Here is an 18902-nt window from a genome sequence, read left to right on the forward strand (position 1 = left end):
GTGTCTCATATATTAATGGGAGATATCTTTGCTATGTTTCAAGTACCAAAGCTAGAATAAGTGGCTGGTTACTGTCTATTTTAAAGCAATTTCTATGAGATGTGTAGTTGGCCAGGAATCTAAATGATGGCACAGGGTAGAAAAGGGAATTGTAAGAGTCTGTACATTGTGGCCAAGTCTGTTTTCAGAGACAAATAAACTTGGTAGAGAAATGAGCACACAGAAAGACTAATGTTCAAAGGAGTAAAGCAGCCCCCAGGAAAACCCTGTAAGTGCAAGGATAACAGAACAATAACTGCAGGCTCTATAATGGAGGTTAGATGGGTATTAGCTACATGGAAGCACTAATCTAGTGGGCAAGAAGGAAGTTTAAATCATCAATATCCAGGTGCTTAGCATTACTTAGGAATAAAGCAATTAGAATTCAGGGGGAATGATTATCAGATTTAACAAAGAGACCATTTAATGATAGTCACAGTATCATTACCTCTATTTAATGGTGAGGCAACACTAAGGAGTTAAAATGTATTGTCAGCTGGGATTAGATAGTAGAGGGAAACAAGTCAGAACGGCCATCATTAAAGAGTCAGTAATTGCCATGGTTATCGTACAGTAGTCTCTGAGATACTGTTGCTTCACCCTATACTTTCAGTAGGAAATAACTGTGGCAGCTTTGTAGTATCTGTTGAAAATGTCTTTGATGTCAACCACCCTACATGAAAAATGCATGGATGATGTTATCAATGTGAATTGCTATCTCAGCTTTGTCTGCAGTTTTTGAATCATACTCCTTTGGGCTCAATAGCTATTTGAGGGTTTTATCCAACTCCTTTGTGTTCCTCTTCTTTTTCAGCTCCACTCATCATGTTGCCCTCAATATACTCACAATGCTGCTGGCTAGTTCACCCGTCCACCTATTTTATTTTCCCATTATGTTCTTTGGAATTTAGTTGAAATGTACAAAAATCAACTAAACATCTGAGAACATTACAGCAGAGAACAGGAGTAATGGGTTTGTTACAGGGAAGTATGGATTGAGGGTACCTAAAACTCAGTACTGGAGACCTGATGAACCTCATTCTCCCATTTGTGACATGAAGGAAATAGACAGGAAAAATCACTAATTATAAAGAAATGTTTTAGCTCTGATACTTGTCTATTTTAAGTGGATGCTTTAGGGGTTTTATGGCAAACCAGAGGTCTCTCTCAGAGGAATCTGAGACAGATCAATTCAAACAAAATAAATGAAAAACATAACAAGGGTTCAAAGAAGAATAGAGAACACGATTTAGGGTTGTAGTCTTGAGAAAAATAAGCGCTGCTGAACCATATTTCTCTTTTTATAAGATGTCAGAAACCAATGAAGTGTATAGTACCCAGTGATGCGCACATTTTTGGAAAAAGCTGCTGTGAATCTTAAAGACATCGTAAGTGATCAGTTAAGACTGTAATGAGCATGAATTGAAAATTCATTCTAGAAGCAAGTTGAAGCACACATTTTCTGATGGGGGGCAGAACACAAATTAAGAAAAACAGAGAACATTAAGTTTGTCAGCTGAGATGAAAATCTGCAAAACTTCTGAGAAAAAAGCTCTTATGTCTGCAGCATACTATAAAATAGGAGTCAGGTTGAAGAATGGAAATAAGCTATACTTGAAGCATATCCTAAAAAGACGATCCCTCTAAAAATGACCACATATACTCTGAACAATCATAATGATTATGCTGAAAAATTACATAGCATTTGATATACCTAAGCGGGGTGGGGGCGCTATTTAATTGAATAGATTAATCAGTATTTCTCATTTCAAGTAGTTCATCCTACAGGGGAAAAGATTTTTGGGAACAACATTCTGCCACTAACTCACCTTCTTACACCGAGAAAATAACTGTTATTAGAGATACACCTAAATATGTCAATTTGTTTAATCCACCTACCCAGAAAGGGAGCAAATCTAGTTTTGAAAGTGAGTAGTGTTTGCCAATAAAGATCCAGTTAAAGCACCATGTTTAATTAAATTAATAACACCATTTTCAAGTAGTTTAGGCTCAACATTCAGATTTTCCATATTTTAGGAAAATATTATTTTCCCCTATTGGATGTAAAGTAAATGTTATGTGTTTAAAAAATTAACTTAAAAGCATTTGGAGGGCAGTTAGTAATTTCCGTGCAGTGCTGAAAACCAAACAAAATGATGCTGGGCACAAGGTCTTGAAAGCAAAATTGATTATAAGCCAACTGAAGTTGATCAGGTTACTTTCACATTCTAGAATAAATACAATTTAAAAAGTTAAACACAAATGAAGGCTAAAGGAGAATTCTATTTTTATCATTTTACTTTCACTAAGGTAGTATCTTAGTAATAACAGTCTATTAAAATGGGCATTCTGTGAAAATGTGCATCCATTACGTTGACATTGTCCCTTTAAGATCCCAAGAGGTTGGCCTTTGCTGCTGAAAAAATGTGGGTAAACCCTGTAAACATTTATGCACATGAGCAACTGTTCACATATAAACAAGCAAATTAAATCAATGGGACTGTCTGTTCGTATGTGTTAGCCGATCGAGGCCAGGAAAAGGAAATGACACACAAGCAATGAATAATAAAATCTGAAATTCAGCCATGTACAATGATTAAGGAACAAGTTGTAACTCCTCTGGGATCAAACTTCAGGAAATCCATCACATATTTAGTAATTCAGAGGAGATATTCTGTTGGCTGTGGACGCAGAGGAAGTTAGACAATCACACCCAGTGAAGAGCCTGCTCACAGGTTATACCTCCAAGAAGCTTATGCTTAAACTCTTCCCAGCATCAAATATGGATGTGAACTGTCACCCAAAGCACAGCAAAGGAGATGTTAAAAGTGGGTTGATTAGGCATGGAGAATAGTAGTGTTGAACTCACATTAAGAAGTTTTAAGGATATGAGTACTTTTCAGCAATGAATGCTTAAACTAATTAATTTTTATTTTCACTTTGACAACTCTATTATGTACCGTTAAGGATGAAAATTTATGTATGCACATATTTGTTGGGCAACAAACAATGGAAGCAGGAGGTACTGAACATATGGTTGAAGAAAAAACTAATGACAAAACTCTCTAGCCAGTCCACACTGTAGTTTTAGATTGTAATGAACTAATTAGCCTAAAAGATGTGAGATGAAAGAAGCTGAGCATCCATCTCAAGCGGTGCTTCATGGAGCATGCTAACATATTAAAGATTTAAATTTATCTCAGATAAAAGCTGTTTGGTGGAAATTAGACAATCTGATAATTTAATGACCATGAAACAACGGGTGTGTGTTACCAAACATTTCATCTGTATATTAATAAGGAAACAAGTTGGATACATATGCGAGTTTTCTAGAGCTTACAATATATCTAAAGACAAGGCTAGCTAAGCTATTTAGTCTCATTATATTATGACCCTGACTCCTGTAAACAAAGATTAGCCACTTATGGACATGTACATTATGTGCAATTAAGAGGAGACCAACAAATATACTGCAGTATTCCAAAACTACTTCCTATTTGTCTTAGATGCACCCGGTATGCCAATAGCTGTTTGACAAAAACAGAAGGGCATTCGGCCAGAGAATCCATTGTGGCAGGAAAGCTCTTCTGACCCATTGACTAGAAAAACAAGTTGCTTTGACCACCACTTAGGGAAGAAATGACATGGTCATCATCAATCAAAACAGAACTCTATAGAACAGGAACTACTGCTACAGCTCTAGTCTGACTGACCACACTGGTGGCTGAATCAGTAGCACTCCTAGCAAAGTAAGTTGTTTGAAGAAATCAAAATTTAACAACCTAAGGCAACACAAATGGAGTTACTGGGCCATGTACACGAAAGGGCCTTTTATTTCCTTTACCCACTCATGGGTTGATGTGTAATTACTTGATTTACAAGTGCAATCAGGTAGGTAGAAAGTGAATATTAGAATTTGCATCTGCTATGTTGCACCTGCAGGGAACTCTGCCTGCAACACTTGAAATCATTTAAAAAAAAAAAAACTAGTTCCTTCTGTCAGGGTTAAAAAATTACTATACAGAAAGGCTCATTCTGTAACCTCAGTGAAACTATCTGCATGAGTAAGCACTGCTCAGTGAGAGTAAAGGAAGCAAAATGATGTGTAAAGTCAACCACAGGACTCTGTCCAAATCACAGCAGATGTTCAACATACACAAGCCCAAATGACGTGAAGAGTGTGTGCAGAATCCATACAATCCTACAGGTCTGAAGAATACTCAGCACATCTCATGATTTGGGTGTCAGTTAAGAAAACTAATAATAATTACCTCCAGCAGGAAGGTCCTCATCTTAACTGGCCAACTACTTGAAAATATTCTCAAGGTTTCCAGCAAAATTCTGTTTCACATCTTGTTAAACCCTTGGAACCAGCTGTGCTAAAAGTTTCCTAGTGCCTCTTAATGTGGTCCTGTTTCAAACAGCACTATATTAATGTGCACTATGGAATGTTTAGTGCATGCCAGCAAGGTCCACATGATGTATGACCCACTAACATGCATTATCATTTATTCCCTCCATTACAGAAAGTTCCCCCATGTAGGCCAACCCTAAATATAGATAGCCACACAATTTTTTTAAAAAATATGTCTGGAAGACAGATTTCAATTTAATTCTTCAACTGAATTTCAGTTTTGGGTGTTATTACTAATTACCTACTGAAACAATCTAATAACATGCAGAATGGAGTCAACTGCAGTGTTTTGATGCAGACAGAGAAGTGATAGGAATTGGATATGACTGCATATGCCTTTCTTCATAGGTGGTTGAAAACCACACAACATCATTAAAATTAATCAAATAAACAATTCATCCCCTTACTGACTTACTGTTTGAACTCTGTGGAAATCCAGGCAAGGAGGATGGACCATTCATTCCAGGCAGAAGAACAGGAGGAAGGCCAGGGAGTCCGGGATAAGCTGCTGGCAAACTGATACCATGAAGTGAACTGCTGTCCACCATGCCTGGCTGCTGTACCGTTAAGCCTAGCACATCTGTAGCCTTCTTTATACGATCCAGTTCCTGCTGTGCCATGAGCTGTCTAACCGTTGTAGGAGCTAAATAATCTTTCTCCCGATCTAGCTGACTTCCTACAGTTTCTCTCACTTTTGAAATATGTTGTTTGGAAAAGATGTGGTCTCTTATAGATAAACGTGCAGAATACTTCACCCCACATAGAGAACATTCTGGCTTTGTCCCATCAGTTCCACTCTGATTTATCATGAATGGCTTCCCTATGTTAATTTTAAATTTCTTTTCTTTTGCCCGGGCATTCTGGAACCAAACCTGGACCACCCTTTTGGGCAGACCAATCTCATTCCCTAGCATTTCACATTCTTGCATGGTTGGAGTCCGATAGTCACTAAAGCAAGCTTTCAAGACTTTAAGCTGGAGGTTACTCATTTGTGTTCGAAAACGTTTGTGACCTGGTCGGTCATTATTTTTGGATTTAAAGGGGTTGTTAGCTCCAAATGGGTTGGGTGAACTTGGATCAGCAATGCTTGATGTTTCACTGCGATCGGCATTATCATCGGGATCATCGGTAATGTAAAAACTTTGGTCATGATCACCATCTTTGTCACTGAAATGTACCGACGGACTAGTTAGGGAAAAGAGAAACTTATCATCACAACTTTCCACTGTAGGTGTGGTTGCTGTTTTTGACAAAGCATCATTCACAAGTGTTTTTGGCTCTTTGGGAGACGATACAGGTTTTGCATCCCCTGAACTGCCAGTCATGTTTTCCACTTCATTGTTTCCCTCATCTCCTGTCGTGGCATCACTAATGGCTGTATTAATTGATGAAGTCTCATCAAAGTCAGTCTTATTCTGATCATATCCAGAGTCAGCAGGAGGGGCACTCAGATTTTCTATATCCTCACTGCACTCTGCTTTGAAAGAAGACGGGCTTAAAAGATTCTTTGGAGACATCTCCGCAGTTTTACTAACAGGGGTTGACACTGTGGAGGCTAATTCATTTTCACTTGAAAGATCAATCTTTGTTAATGATAGTGATGGATAATCAAAAAATATGTATTTCTGTGGACTTTCTCCTCCATCTTCAGTTGATATCAATGGACTTGGAGGCAAACTGTACCCCGCCTGTTTTCCTTCATTCCAGTGCCGAGAGCGAATGTGACTTTCCAAAGCTGACTTTGCTTTAAACAGTGCTCGACAAAAAGGACATCTTTTATGGGACTGGGCTGGACCTACTGCACGGAACTGTCCTTTTCTTTCTCGGGCTCGTGTGTTCTGAAACCAGACTTGTACTACTCTCTTTTTAAGACCCACTTCACGTGCAATATGATCTAACATCTTTCTGGTGGGATTAGAATCTAATAAGTATTTCTCATAGAGTATTTCCAGCTGCTCTGGAGTAATGGTAGTTCTCAAACGTTTATCACGATGTTGGTCTTCACCACTGTTTCCGCCCTCTTTTTCACTGCAGTTATTGTCTTCTTTATCATCTAATTTTCGTTTAAGTGAGCCAGGAACTGTAGCAGTGTGGGATGCATGTGATGAGCTTGTCTGCTGGGGCATTTGAGCAAGAGAACTATTAAGCAATTGTCCAGCCATCAGAGGATTATTGGGGTCAAATATCATATAGGGCATATCCATGGGTCTTTCTAAAAACTGAGAGTGAAGAAATTGGTTTTGGGCTGCTAGGAAATGCATGTGCTGGTGCTCTTGCCAAAGTTCTAGAGTTGGAAAGGCAACGGTACACTGGTCACATTGGTACTGTAATAACTGAGGAGGTAGACTGTTCTGTAGAGAAGTCATTGAAATTGATATAGGACTGGAAGGAACTGGTGTAGTTTGTGATGCAGAAGGAGGTCGTCCTGCCATCTGTGGTTGTTTTTGCTGTTGTGATTGAGAGACTGAGGGTTGTGGATCAGCAGAAGTTACTGGCGCTGACTGTATGGGTTTGGTGCCTTGTGAGGCACTATCAATTTGCTTAGGGGTAATGTCATTTTGCTTTGGCTTTTCTGTTGCCTCAGGTTTAGGAGAACTCTTCTCAGGCTCTGGTTTGGGTGATGGTATTAAAGGAGTACTAGAACCAGAACCAGAGCTTGTTGCTGTCACAGTCGTATTTTTTGATGATTCTGTTTGTCCAGAAGCAGTGCAATTTTTATACAGCATTTGATCTGTGGCATCCATAGAATCTTCTGTTTGGCTTTCATCTTGAGCATCATCATCTTCATCTTTGTAGCACTGTTTTTTCTGGTGTGTAATCAAATCAAAAATTCTAGGAAAAACTACGCTGCACTTTTTACATTGATATTGCATGTTGCTAGTTCGAATATATCGTTCATTAGTGAGTTCCCTTTTTTCATTATCTTTAGTTTCTGCTTGATTTTCATAACTTTTGCGAGCTTTCTGTCGTGCATTTTGGAACCATACAACAATAACTCGAGTAGGTAGGTTAAGTACAGTTGACAGCTGTTCAATTTCATCATCCTTTGGATAAGCATTTGTGTCAAAAAAATCTTGTAAGACCCTAAGCTGGTAGTCTGTAAACCTAGTTCTAGATGATCTCTTGCTGAAAGATGCATCAGACTTGTAATGTTCTAGAGAAGTGGGTTGAGGATCAAGTCTGATATCTTCCAAAACAGTTATGGGAGGATTACTAAAGTTATACGGAGAATCTTTATTTCTTTGTCGTTCCTTAAAAAGCGTATTACGAAACCAGTGTTTGATAACTTTTTGGGAAAGACCAGATTTCTCAGCCATTTCTTGAATCTGCTCTTCACTTGGAGAATTGTTAATATCAAAATAAGCCCGCAAGATTTTTAACTGATCATCTGTGATTCTGGTACGCGGGCGCTTAAACTGTGAATGTCGGAGGAAGTTGGGATCTAATCCTAGCTGTTGTTGACAAAGCTGGGTAAGATCTGCAGACAAGGTATCCATTGGTGGCAGCTGAAGGGCAAGCTGAGGAGGCAAAGCAGGATGTTGCACTGGCTGCATCATAATTGGAGGGAAAAGTGGAAGATCTAATGAAACAGGCAGCTGGACCTGAGGAGGAGCTGAAGGTGGTGGTGGAGGTGGGGGTGGGGGTGGAGGGGGTGGAGGGGGTGGGGGTGGGGTGGGGGCTGGAGCTTGCAAAGGAGTGGGAGTTGTATTTTGAATTTTTCCAGAACTGGCTGAAGAAGGCTGTGAAGGAGCTGGAGGCAGTGGTGGGGGAGGAGGTGGCGGAGGCGGTGGTGGCGGCGGCGGTGTTTCTGGAGAAGATGGCGAAATTGGGTAAAGCTTGTCATAAGCCTCCCTGTATTGACGGGCAAATTTCTCTAGTGCTCCATAAGGAAAAAACTGTCCATGCACATGCTCTTGGTGACTCTTCAAGATAAGTATGTTAGAAAATAGTTTATTACATGTTCCACATTCCAATTTGTCAGTGTTTTCACCTTCACTGCTCTTACTTTTCTTCTGTACTTTTTGTCTGTTTTCATTGTACTGAATAACCAGCTCAAAGCCAAAATTCTCCAGCAAGGCTTTGGCTGCATTTCCTCTAGCTCCAGAAGCTATTCTAGGTGGTGGAATGGTTGGTTCTGAGGATTTCTGCTTCTTTGTATCTTTGTTGTCCTTTAGTCCATCACTTTCATTTGTCAGTTCTTGCTTTGGCTTTTCCTGTTTCTCAGAAACCTCTTCTGACTCTTTATATGATGGCATATCTTTTATTAACTGGCAGTCTGCATTTACTAGACTATTTTGCTCCTGTTTCATTAGTTTGCTACTTTGCTGCTGCTGTTTTTGTGGCTGAATCTGGGGTTGTGTTGATTGATACTGTTGTGCTTGTTGCTGTAGAATTTGTAGTTGAGTTTGACCAACATGGTGTTGAGTCTGTATCTGCTGCTTTAAATCTTCTAGCAGTGATCCTGCCATCCCTGCCATTCCAGGCATACCAAATGTGGCAGAACCAGGCAAACCCAGGTCTGGGCTCAGGCTAAATTCTGTCCCAGGTATGTAGAATGGAAAAAGGAATTGAGGCTGTTGAAATTGCAACAGTGCTTCTGGTGTCATAGGAAAGTGAGGCAAAAATGCAGGGTTTAGAAACTGGGGTTGAAAGAATGCAGCTTGCTGTTGCAGTTCATGCTGTAATTGCATTTGAAGTTGTGCTGGTGACTGGGGTGGGTGATGTGGAGGCTGAGCAGAAATTAATTCAGAAGCTTGCTTTTTATTTAATTCTTTGGCATCTAGGTGGTTATCTTTGCTGTTAATGGCTGGTACGCTCATAGAATCTAGCATCCCTTGGCTAGGGCTATTAACATTCCCTGCTACACAATTTCCAATAGTTATATTACCACTTGGTTCTAATTTTGCAGCCCTTGCCTTAGTCTGATGAAGCACAGATCTCATATGGATTTCCAAGGTAGAACTTTGGCTATATGCAACATTACAAATGCTGCATTTGTAGGGTTTGTTATCAGTGCTGCTGTTGCTTTCTTGAGGAACTGGACTTGATGCTTCCTGCAAAACCTTTTTGAGTTTATGTAAGTGAGACACAGAATTATAATGGACCAAGAGAATGTTCTTTTGAGTGAAAGATTCTTTACATACTGTACATTTATATGGGCGAGATGGATCTAGAAATTTCTCCATAGTAAAATTTGGCCCTTTTCTAAAAGGTAAGGTCCGCTTTGGTTCTGAGCCCATATCATCCGGAATAGAGCTACTATCACTTCCTACAGGACTTGCTTTACCCTCCTGGTCCATCTCATATTCTCGTTCTATTTCCTGTTCTAGTGCATGATCATCTTGTGCCATACTTTCACCTTCTGCCCAGAGTTCACCATTTACAGGTAAAGATGCATACAGCTGCTGAATTTCAGCTTCATTGAGTTCAGGGTGGCCTGCTTCCAAGTGTTTTTTTAAAGCCTGGAATGTACGGAAGCTACGTTGACAAAGGCTACACATGGTAGCAGCCCGAATAGCATGATACTGGGAATGTATCTGAAGCTTCTGCATAGTCTTAAAAGCCAAGCTACAATGGTTACAACGATATTTATAGACATGGCGATCAGAAACAGAGAGTTGCTGCTTCTTCTGCTGTTCACTCAATTGATCCGGCAGGGACTCAGTGATCTTTGTATCCTTACTGCTGCTTTTATTCCATTCTGGCATTTCAGTACATTCCTTAGGTGGCTTCTGCTCCTCAGTCTTAATTTCCATTCCAGCTTTTGCTTCATCAAGTCCAGGAATATTTTTCTCATCCATTGGACTGTCACCTGGTTAAGGAAGGCAAAGTAATATTTTTAAACGTGACATCTGAACAGAGGGCATATTATTATTTATCACACTTATCATGGTCGGATCAGAAGTGGTCCTCAACTGGGCATGATACAATCACAGACAGCAGCTGGCCCAAATTACTAACAAATATATAAAAAAGACAGATAAAGAATAGGAAAAGGAGCAAACAAGCAATCCAAGTGATTGGTGTCATGGTGACAAATGGAATGTTAGAGCCATATCATTGTTGTTAATTCTTAGGGTAAGGTTTAGTAAGTGAAACTTAGAGATGAAGGAGGGGAGAAGAAAGCAGATGGAAGGGATGTTGAGGGGGACAGCAGGTGGCAGGAAGAAGGCAGGGACCCAGGTATTAAGACTGAGCGTGGCTGAAGTGGAAAGTCTGAGTTAGGCATTGGAGAAGACAGCCAATTAGCACGGAAATGAGTGCAGCAGAGAAAACTGAAATATGGACTTGAAGGACCCATTCATTTAACATTCCCATTGGCGCTAATAAGACAAACAGATAGCTCATTAGCGTATAAGATCAGGTCCTATATATTTTTAAAATAGCAAGGGTTTTATTTTCTGAACAGCCATGTACAGCTGCATGTCTCATTTCTACACATAAACGATCACAGCTATGAGCTAGCTCAAGTCAAATATTTCTACGGGCACATGGAAAGCATGCATCCAATTACCTGTGTACCTTTGCAAAGAGTCAAATTCATTGCTCAGCTGTGACATTTAGGCCATGTCTATACTATAGAGTTATTTCAAAATAGCAGCTGTTATTCTGAAATAATTTTGCTAGCATCTACTGTACACACCTGCCACTTCAAAATAAATTTGAAATAGTGGGCACAAAATTTTGAATTTGGTAAATCTCATTACAGGAGGAATAATGCCTATTTCAAAATGGCTGTTTTGAAATAGGTACTGGTAAGACATGGTATAGTGCTATTTCAAAATAAACCATAATGGACTTCAATGGCAAAACTGTTTCAAAATAGTGCTATGTGTCCAGAAATGCTATTTCAAAATAGCTGGGTGCTATTTTGAAATACATTTTGGTTGCGTTTATACTACATTCCCCTTTCACGGGAGGAATGCAAATGAGGGAGAACAAAAATTCAAACAAAGCACTGATTTACAAATCTTGTGCTTCATTTGCATAATCTCACACCATTGCACTTTTCGAAGAGACTTTTCTGAAAAAGAAAACCAGTCGTGTAGACAGGGCTCTTTTGGGGAGGAAAAAATGTTTTTGAAAGAAGCCTTCTTCCTGAAAAAAAAAATGAGGAATACAAATTCTTTCAAAAACAGTTCCCCCCCCCCACCCCCGAAGGAACCCTGTCTACACTGCTGTGTTATTTTTTCTTTTTTTTCCGGAAAAGTCTATTCTGGAAATGAGATTGTGCAAGATTGTGCAAGTGAAGTGCGAGATTTGTAAATCAGCACTTCATTTGCACTTTCACTCTCCCTCATTTATATTCCTCCTCTGAAAGGGGAATGTCATGTAGAAGCAGCCCTTGTGTGGAGCTGAAAATATCTGTTTCAAAAATATCTTATTTTGAAATAACTCTGTAGTGTAGACATAGCCTTCCAGAGGCTCATCTTTGAAGATCATGTCCTAAAGGACATCTTTCTATATTTCTCCTGTTACCTCTTGCTAATATTTGTAGCCAAAAAGTAATAGTGTACCAATGAAGAATCAAGTCCTTTGCTTCAAGAATCACTCATTTAGATTGTGGATGACTGGTCTTTTGTTTGCATACCTGAATATTTCCCAGATCCTTCTGCTGTAATGGTAGCAGGTGTGTCACGCTCAGATTTCTCTGAAGGAGCTGAGGGCAATAGCATACTATTGGGAATCATCATATCTGGTACAGGAACCTTTAAAAGAGCAAGGATGCAATATCATATTCAAAGCAGAAAACATACTATTTGTCAGTTCGTGTCACACAGCAAAACCCAAGGGCTTGATTCAATTCTGGATCGCAGGCCTGTGACCTCAGGTAAATATTTCCAGGCCTCAATTTCCCACCTGAAAAATGGGATAACAGTATCCAATCCCATCCAGGAAAGACTGGGAGGTGCTCAGACACTATGGCTGTGTTTACACATGCCCCTCCCTTTCGGAAGGGGCATGTTAATGAGGCACTTTGGAACAGGTTAATGAGGTGCTGACATGTATATTCAGTGCCTCATTAGCATAATGGTGGACAGTCGCACTTTGAACAGTGCTGCTTTTGAAATGCAGACTGGCTGTATAGATGCAGGTGCTTCAAAATAAGCATCATGCTTCAAAATCCCTTTATTTCCAAAATGAATTGGGAATAAGGGTATTTCAAAGTCGGGGGTTTATTTCGAAGCACCTGCGTCTATGCAGCCAGTCCGCATTTCAAAAGCAGCACTTTTGAAGCGCGACTGTCCACCATTATGCTAATGAGGCACTGAATATATATATTAATCTGTTCCAAAGTGCGTCATTAACATGTCCCTTCAGAAAGGGAAGGGCATGAGTAGACACGACTTACAGGAATAAGGGCCTTTACCAGATAGGAACTGAATTTTCTCTTCTGTTCTGTTCAGAACAAAGAATTTGGTGTGTTTACCCAGAAGTCTCTTGAGCCATTACTGTGACACGTGAAAGCATATATACTCTTTCTACTGTGAGAAACAATTCTAACATTAACAGAACTCAACTTGATTCAAATTTGAAATTTCAAACTTGGCATGGGCAGAGTCCATTCAGAATTCTAGTGCCTTTGAGTGTGTATGGGGGCAGACGGTGGAATGGAAATCTGTAGCTGTGTCTACACGTGCATGCTACTTCGAAGTAGCGGCACTAACTTCGAAATAGCGCCCGTCGTGGCTACACGCGTCGGGTGCTATTTCGAAGTTAACTTCGACGTTAGGCGGCGAGACGTCGAAGTCGCTAACCTCATGAGGGGATCGGAATAGCGCCCTACTTCGACGTTCAACGTCGAAGTAGGGACCGTGTAGACGATCCGCGTCCCGCAACGTCGAAATTGTGGGGTCCTCCATGGCAGCCATCAGCTGGGGGGTTGAGAGACGCTGTCTCTCCAGCCCGTGAGGGGCTCTATGGTCACCGTGTGCAGCAGCCCTTAGCCCAGGGCTTCTGGCTGCTGCTGCTGCAGCGGGGGATTCATGCTGCATGCACAGGGTCTGCAACTCGTTGTCGGCTCTGTGGATCTTGTGGTGTTTAGTGCAAGTGTGTCTGGGAGGGGCCCTTTAAGGGAGCAGCTGGCTGTTGAGTCCGCCGTGTGACCCTGTCTGCAGCTGTGCCTGGCACCCTTATTTCAATGTGTGCTACTGTGGCGTGTAGACGTTCCCTCGCTGCGCCTATTTCGATGTGGTGCTGCGCAACGTCGATGTTGAACATCGATATTGCCAGCCCTGGAGGACATGTAGACGTTATTCATCGAAATAGCCTATTTCGATGTCGCCACATCGAATAGGCTACTTCGATGTAGGCTTCACGTGTAGACGTAGCCTGTGACTGCAAGTGTGCCATAGATAAGATTTCTCACAAACAACAATTTCCTTTGTGATCAGAGAGATCACATATGGACAGGACAAGTTGCTGTTAGTTAGAGAAACAATTTATATGAGCAAGATCTAAACCTTTCCCAGCTTTCTGATAACACCTCCACCACTAAAATTCTCTGAAAAAAATAGAAAAAGAAAAAAGAAAAACACAACTCTACTCCCAAACTTATTGTAACATCAAGACATGATAAAATCATTGTTGTGGAAGTATTGCACGTAGAGAATTGCTCCACAGCTTTTTTCAATCTCTTATGAGACACTTGAACATTAGAAGCTTTGATTTGAAAAAAAAATAGGTTTCAGTCTTTTTCCACGTGAAGGCATTAATGTGAAAATGCAAACAGGTGTTTTGCTGACTTCCCACTCTAGCTGTTCAACAACCAGTCTCCAGCCAACCTACGAGAAGAGCAAAGGAAGGATCTCACTCCTCCTCCATCCTTCCCCATTCTATTTACCTAAATCAATCGCAGCCATATTGCCTTGGAGTAGCTATATATTTTTTCCTGGGAATCTCTATGGAACCGGAATGGAGATGATATGCATCCCTAACTGGGATCCCACTGTATCGTGTCTCTTTCATATCCTTTGTGAGGACGCTGTGATGCATCCTCCATGGGTTCTGGAGGACATAAGGGTATGGTGTGAAGGAGGTGCCTGGCTCCAGAGCTTTATGGGAGGCAGGAGGGAATGTCCTCCACACATGGAACTTGAGCAAGGAGAAATGCTACCAGTCAAGGTAGCTATGTCTACACTGCACTTGCATCAGCAAAGCTCTCTCCTGCTAACAAAGAACAGCTACATTATGTACCTTACAGTGGCATGTCCGCAGCATCACAGTTGTGCTGCTGGAGGGTGCACAGTGCAGATACAGACTAGATGGTAAAAAAGCCACATCAGTGGAGCTTGCCTCTTTAAAAATCACAACATAAAATAAAACAAAACAAAAATGTAAGAAATGCAAAAGTTAAATTTCCAAAATACATATGACTTCCTGTCTGATGGGCCAAATGCTCTGGTTTGGCAAAACTGAGTATAGAGCTGGGAGAATCCCTGCCTCTGGGGGCAGCTGGGGATCAGCTCAGTTCTTAGTACAATGAACAGAAGCCTCAGAAGCCGCCCATCCAGCCTCCTTTTCCCTGATCACACATCTCATAGGAATCAGAAGCAGGGTGGTGTAGAGCTCCCGTACTAGTTCAATGGGTGAAGAAATCCCTTTGTGCAAAGGAGAATAGTCAGGGGCTGGATCTGTGGGCTCTACAGCTGCTTTCTCCAGAGAAAAGGCAAAAAACAGCCAGGGCAACCAAAATAACTGGAGCCCATGTCTTCTGTTTAAAGCTGTGACCTAACAACTATTAATATCATATAACATGTGCCAAAAAGACAAAGCATAAGATACAGCTGGGTATATGTTGTTTATATGCATTCATTGGACTATTACAGGATATTAAATATTTTCAGAACTCATAAAATCAATTAACCCTAATAAAAATAATATTGTGCAGTAGTACGTTTTGCCCAGGAAACTCCTCCTATTTTGCAAACAATGGATAACTTAACATTCACACTGTGCTGGTGGGGAAGATATGCTTAGACCCAATTTAGAGATGTGCACTGAGGCACAGAAAGATGAATTGCCTGATTTTTCAAAGCTGACTTACATGTAAACTCTGCGATCTCAGCATCTTTGAAAAATCTAGCTTCAGTGACTTGCACTAGGAACATAAATTACTGATACAATGAGAGGGACAATTCCTGGGGGGAAGGTAATAACTTTTGTTTGACAAGAGAATCAAGATCTTGAGGTGACACAGAGCTCTCTTTCAGGCCACAAACCTTGGAACAGAATCCAAGGGTCCTGACTCTCCATCCTCTGCTCTGGCTATCAGAATACTAGGTCACCACAAATTCACTTTCTATGTGTTTGAGCATGTTCCTATCAAATGTGTATTGTTATTTTCAATACTTACTGTCATAAGCAGTTTCTCCACACAGTCAGGAGACACACTGTGCAAATGGGTCAAATGAAGTTGGAGATGCATTTTGTTGCTGAGGACATCCTGGCAGAGGGGACAGCAGATAACGGGCTGCATTGAATGCTGTGACAGGACGTGCATCTGGATACGATTTGGGTCCCTACTACTGTAGTTACAATAAGGACACTGATAGAACTGAAAAACATTAAATGAAGATGCTGGCTATTAGTGTGGTTTGAATGACTTGATAGGATTGTTATTTCAACAGTATATCATCACTGTTCTGCTTTTGAACTACCTGAGAGAGTTCTATGAGGCAATGGAATTGTTACAATTTCATTTACCTGTTCGTGTCCAAATTTATTGTCCTCGAGAGGTTTTGGTTTTTTAGATGCTCCATCCTCTTCTTTTGCCTGAAGTGGCTGTTGTGTCCCTACCACAGTATTCAGTTTTGGTTCCTTCTCTGGTGTGATTATTCCTGTTTCAAAAACATATTATTTAAAAACACATATGAAAATTAGAAGTGTCATGCTAGACAAAGAACTGTAATTATGATACCTTAAAATCTCCCACACAGTTATGCTAAATATAAAAAAAGTACTTAAATAAAACTATCTGAAACTTAGCAAATGCAAAGGTGAAAACACACTTTTATCCTTGATGCAGACTCTAGAAATACATTTTTAAAATGGACTCTTCTCTCTTGTTTGGATAACCTTAAGTTACCTTGAAAGATCAATCAATAATATGCTCTCTTCAGCAACTCATTCTGAATTTCTCTATTACATAAAACCAAATCAACTTTCACTCAGAATTCCTTGTTTTCAAAAATAGTTAATTTTCTAACATTTAATTACATTCCAGCATTTCTAAAATGTTTGGGCATTGAAATTATCATGCTGCTTTGATAAGCCCTGCTTGGTTACAGTTCTGAAGCTAAATATAGTGAGACTTTGCTATACTTTAAAGAAACCATAAAAATAAAATTAAAAAAAAACAACAAAACCCCAAACCCCACACAACCCACCCAAAGCCTACAATTCCCTATGGACACTGTGGAAAACAAGAACTAACTACATATTAATTATATGCAAAGATCAGTCATTTTGGGTTGCTTCAAATATTTACATTATGAAGTTCTATACTGTGGTACAGTAATCAAAACCAAGAATATAATTATTTTCTATAGATAGTTCCACTTCTAAGTATTAAATCTATATTTAATATTATGCCTGAACTAGCTGTGTAATGTGGCCCAGTCGTGCACACATCAAAGAGAAGAGTGCAATTCTAATTTCCCAGTCCATCAGAAAATTCTTTCCAGCATCAATTTGCCAGATAATCTCTTTTGCTAGGCTGGATATTACAACAGCATTGGGTAGGCATGTCACATACATCTCACGACAAACACAAAACCTCATTTACCAACCATTCCAATCTCATCATAGTGCAGCATCATCTGACCTTTTTTTTTCTGCTGTTTATTATGAGTATTTCTAATTTTAACTTTCAATTTTCACCATCTTCCAGTCAATTTGCAACTAAATTATTTCCAGGGTGAGGACACTATCACTGGACAACTGGGTGCAAATACATCTTGAAATGCAATGAAGCTAAACCATTGATTGCTATCAGCCCCAACGTAAATATATAGTGCAGGGGTGATCTGATTGTATGCTGTGCATGAAGATTTATCTTGATTTTTTTTCAATTCACATAAGGTTCATATAAATGGACAAATTGCACCTCATTGCACAATAACCTAGTTTTAATTTAAAAATAAGGTCATGAATGTTGTGGAAACAAGGTAAAGATGAACAAAGAAAATGCTTGTATTTTTATCTGGAAAAAAAACAGATTTTTTTTTTCTTACTACACAGGCAACACAGTATTTGATATAAACAAGGCAACATTAGGGGGGAAAAGGGCAGTTTTCAAAGTAAACAGAAAACATGCAATGAACCTGGAGAATAATAAATAGTTAAATACCGAATCATACAGAGAGGTATTTTCCTCAGGGCATTTTTAAACACCCAAATATATCTTATTACATATACATTATTGGTCAATTCCCTGCATGTTACATTTGTGTTTGTTTCCTGATGCTGTACAATTACTTGGTTTGATATAATTTAGAGCATGTCTATGCAGCAGCCTTAATTTGAAATAAGATGTTTTGGAAAAGCTATTCCAGAATATCTTATTTCAAAATAATGCTGCTACACACAAAAAATGCATTTTGAACTAGCACTTAGCTATTTCAAAATATAGCATCTACAGACATTGGCCGTGGCTATACTAGCCCCCAACTTTCAGAAAGGGCATGCTAACGAGACACCCATGTAGACAGGGGCCTTTCGAAAGGACACCCTGGACTTCGAAAGCCTCTTCTTCCCCAAAACAAATGGGATCAAGTGGCTTTTGAAGTTTGTGGGGTCCTTTCGAAAGGGCCCTGTCTACACAGGAGGCATGCATTTCAAAACCAGCACTTTCATAATACGTGTGACCACCACTATGCTATTGAGGCACTGTATATTCATGAAAGCACCTCATTAGCATCTGCTGAAGTGGCTCATAAGCATGCCCCTTCTGAAAGGTGAGGCGCTAGTGTAGCCATGGCCATAGAGCCTATTTTGAAATAATGCCATTGGACACACTCTGCCTTATTTCAAAATAAATGCTACTCCTCATGTAGGCGGTGTCCACACTAAGACAAAACTTTGAAATGGCCATGCTAATGCCCATATTGAAGAATACTAATGAGGCACTGAACTGAATATTAAGTGCTTCATTAGCATTAGGACGCTTCTGGCCGCAGCACTTCGAAAGTGCCGCTTTCGAATGAGTGTGGCTCAGCATGGCTACATGGGGGGCCTTTTCGAAAGGACCTCACACATTTTGAAATCCCCTTATTCCCCTGAGGCTACGTCTACACGTGCACGCTACATCGAAATACCTTATTTCGATGTAGCAACATCGAAATAGTCTATTTCGATGAATAACGTCTACACGTCCTCCAGGGCTGGCAACGTCGACGTTCAACTTCGACGTTGGGCAGCACCACATCGAAATAGGCGCTGTGAGGGA

The 18902-nt window shown here is 40.1% G+C and overlaps 1 protein-coding gene across 3 annotated transcripts in view; it reads right to left on the reverse strand.

Annotated features, from left to right (window-relative positions):
- ZFHX4 (zinc finger homeobox 4) overlaps nucleotides 1–18902 on the reverse strand; it is a 201375-nt gene that overhangs the window by 5646 nt on the left and 176827 nt on the right. For all 3 annotated transcript variants that reach the window (XM_074987060.1, XM_074987061.1, XM_074987059.1), the window contains exons 6-9: nucleotides 16160–16293; nucleotides 15810–16010; nucleotides 12045–12162; nucleotides 4869–10265 (exon numbers count right to left, since the gene is read on the reverse strand). In XM_074987060.1, the coding sequence (XP_074843161.1) occupies nucleotides 4869–10265; nucleotides 12045–12162; nucleotides 15810–16010; nucleotides 16160–16293 (5850 nt within the window). The remainder of the gene's footprint in view (nucleotides 1–4868; nucleotides 10266–12044; nucleotides 12163–15809; nucleotides 16011–16159; nucleotides 16294–18902) is intronic.

This window comes from Carettochelys insculpta, chromosome 2 (assembly GCF_033958435.1).
Source record: "Carettochelys insculpta isolate YL-2023 chromosome 2, ASM3395843v1, whole genome shotgun sequence".
In the NCBI taxonomy this organism is placed as follows: domain Eukaryota; kingdom Metazoa; phylum Chordata; order Testudines; family Carettochelyidae; genus Carettochelys; species Carettochelys insculpta.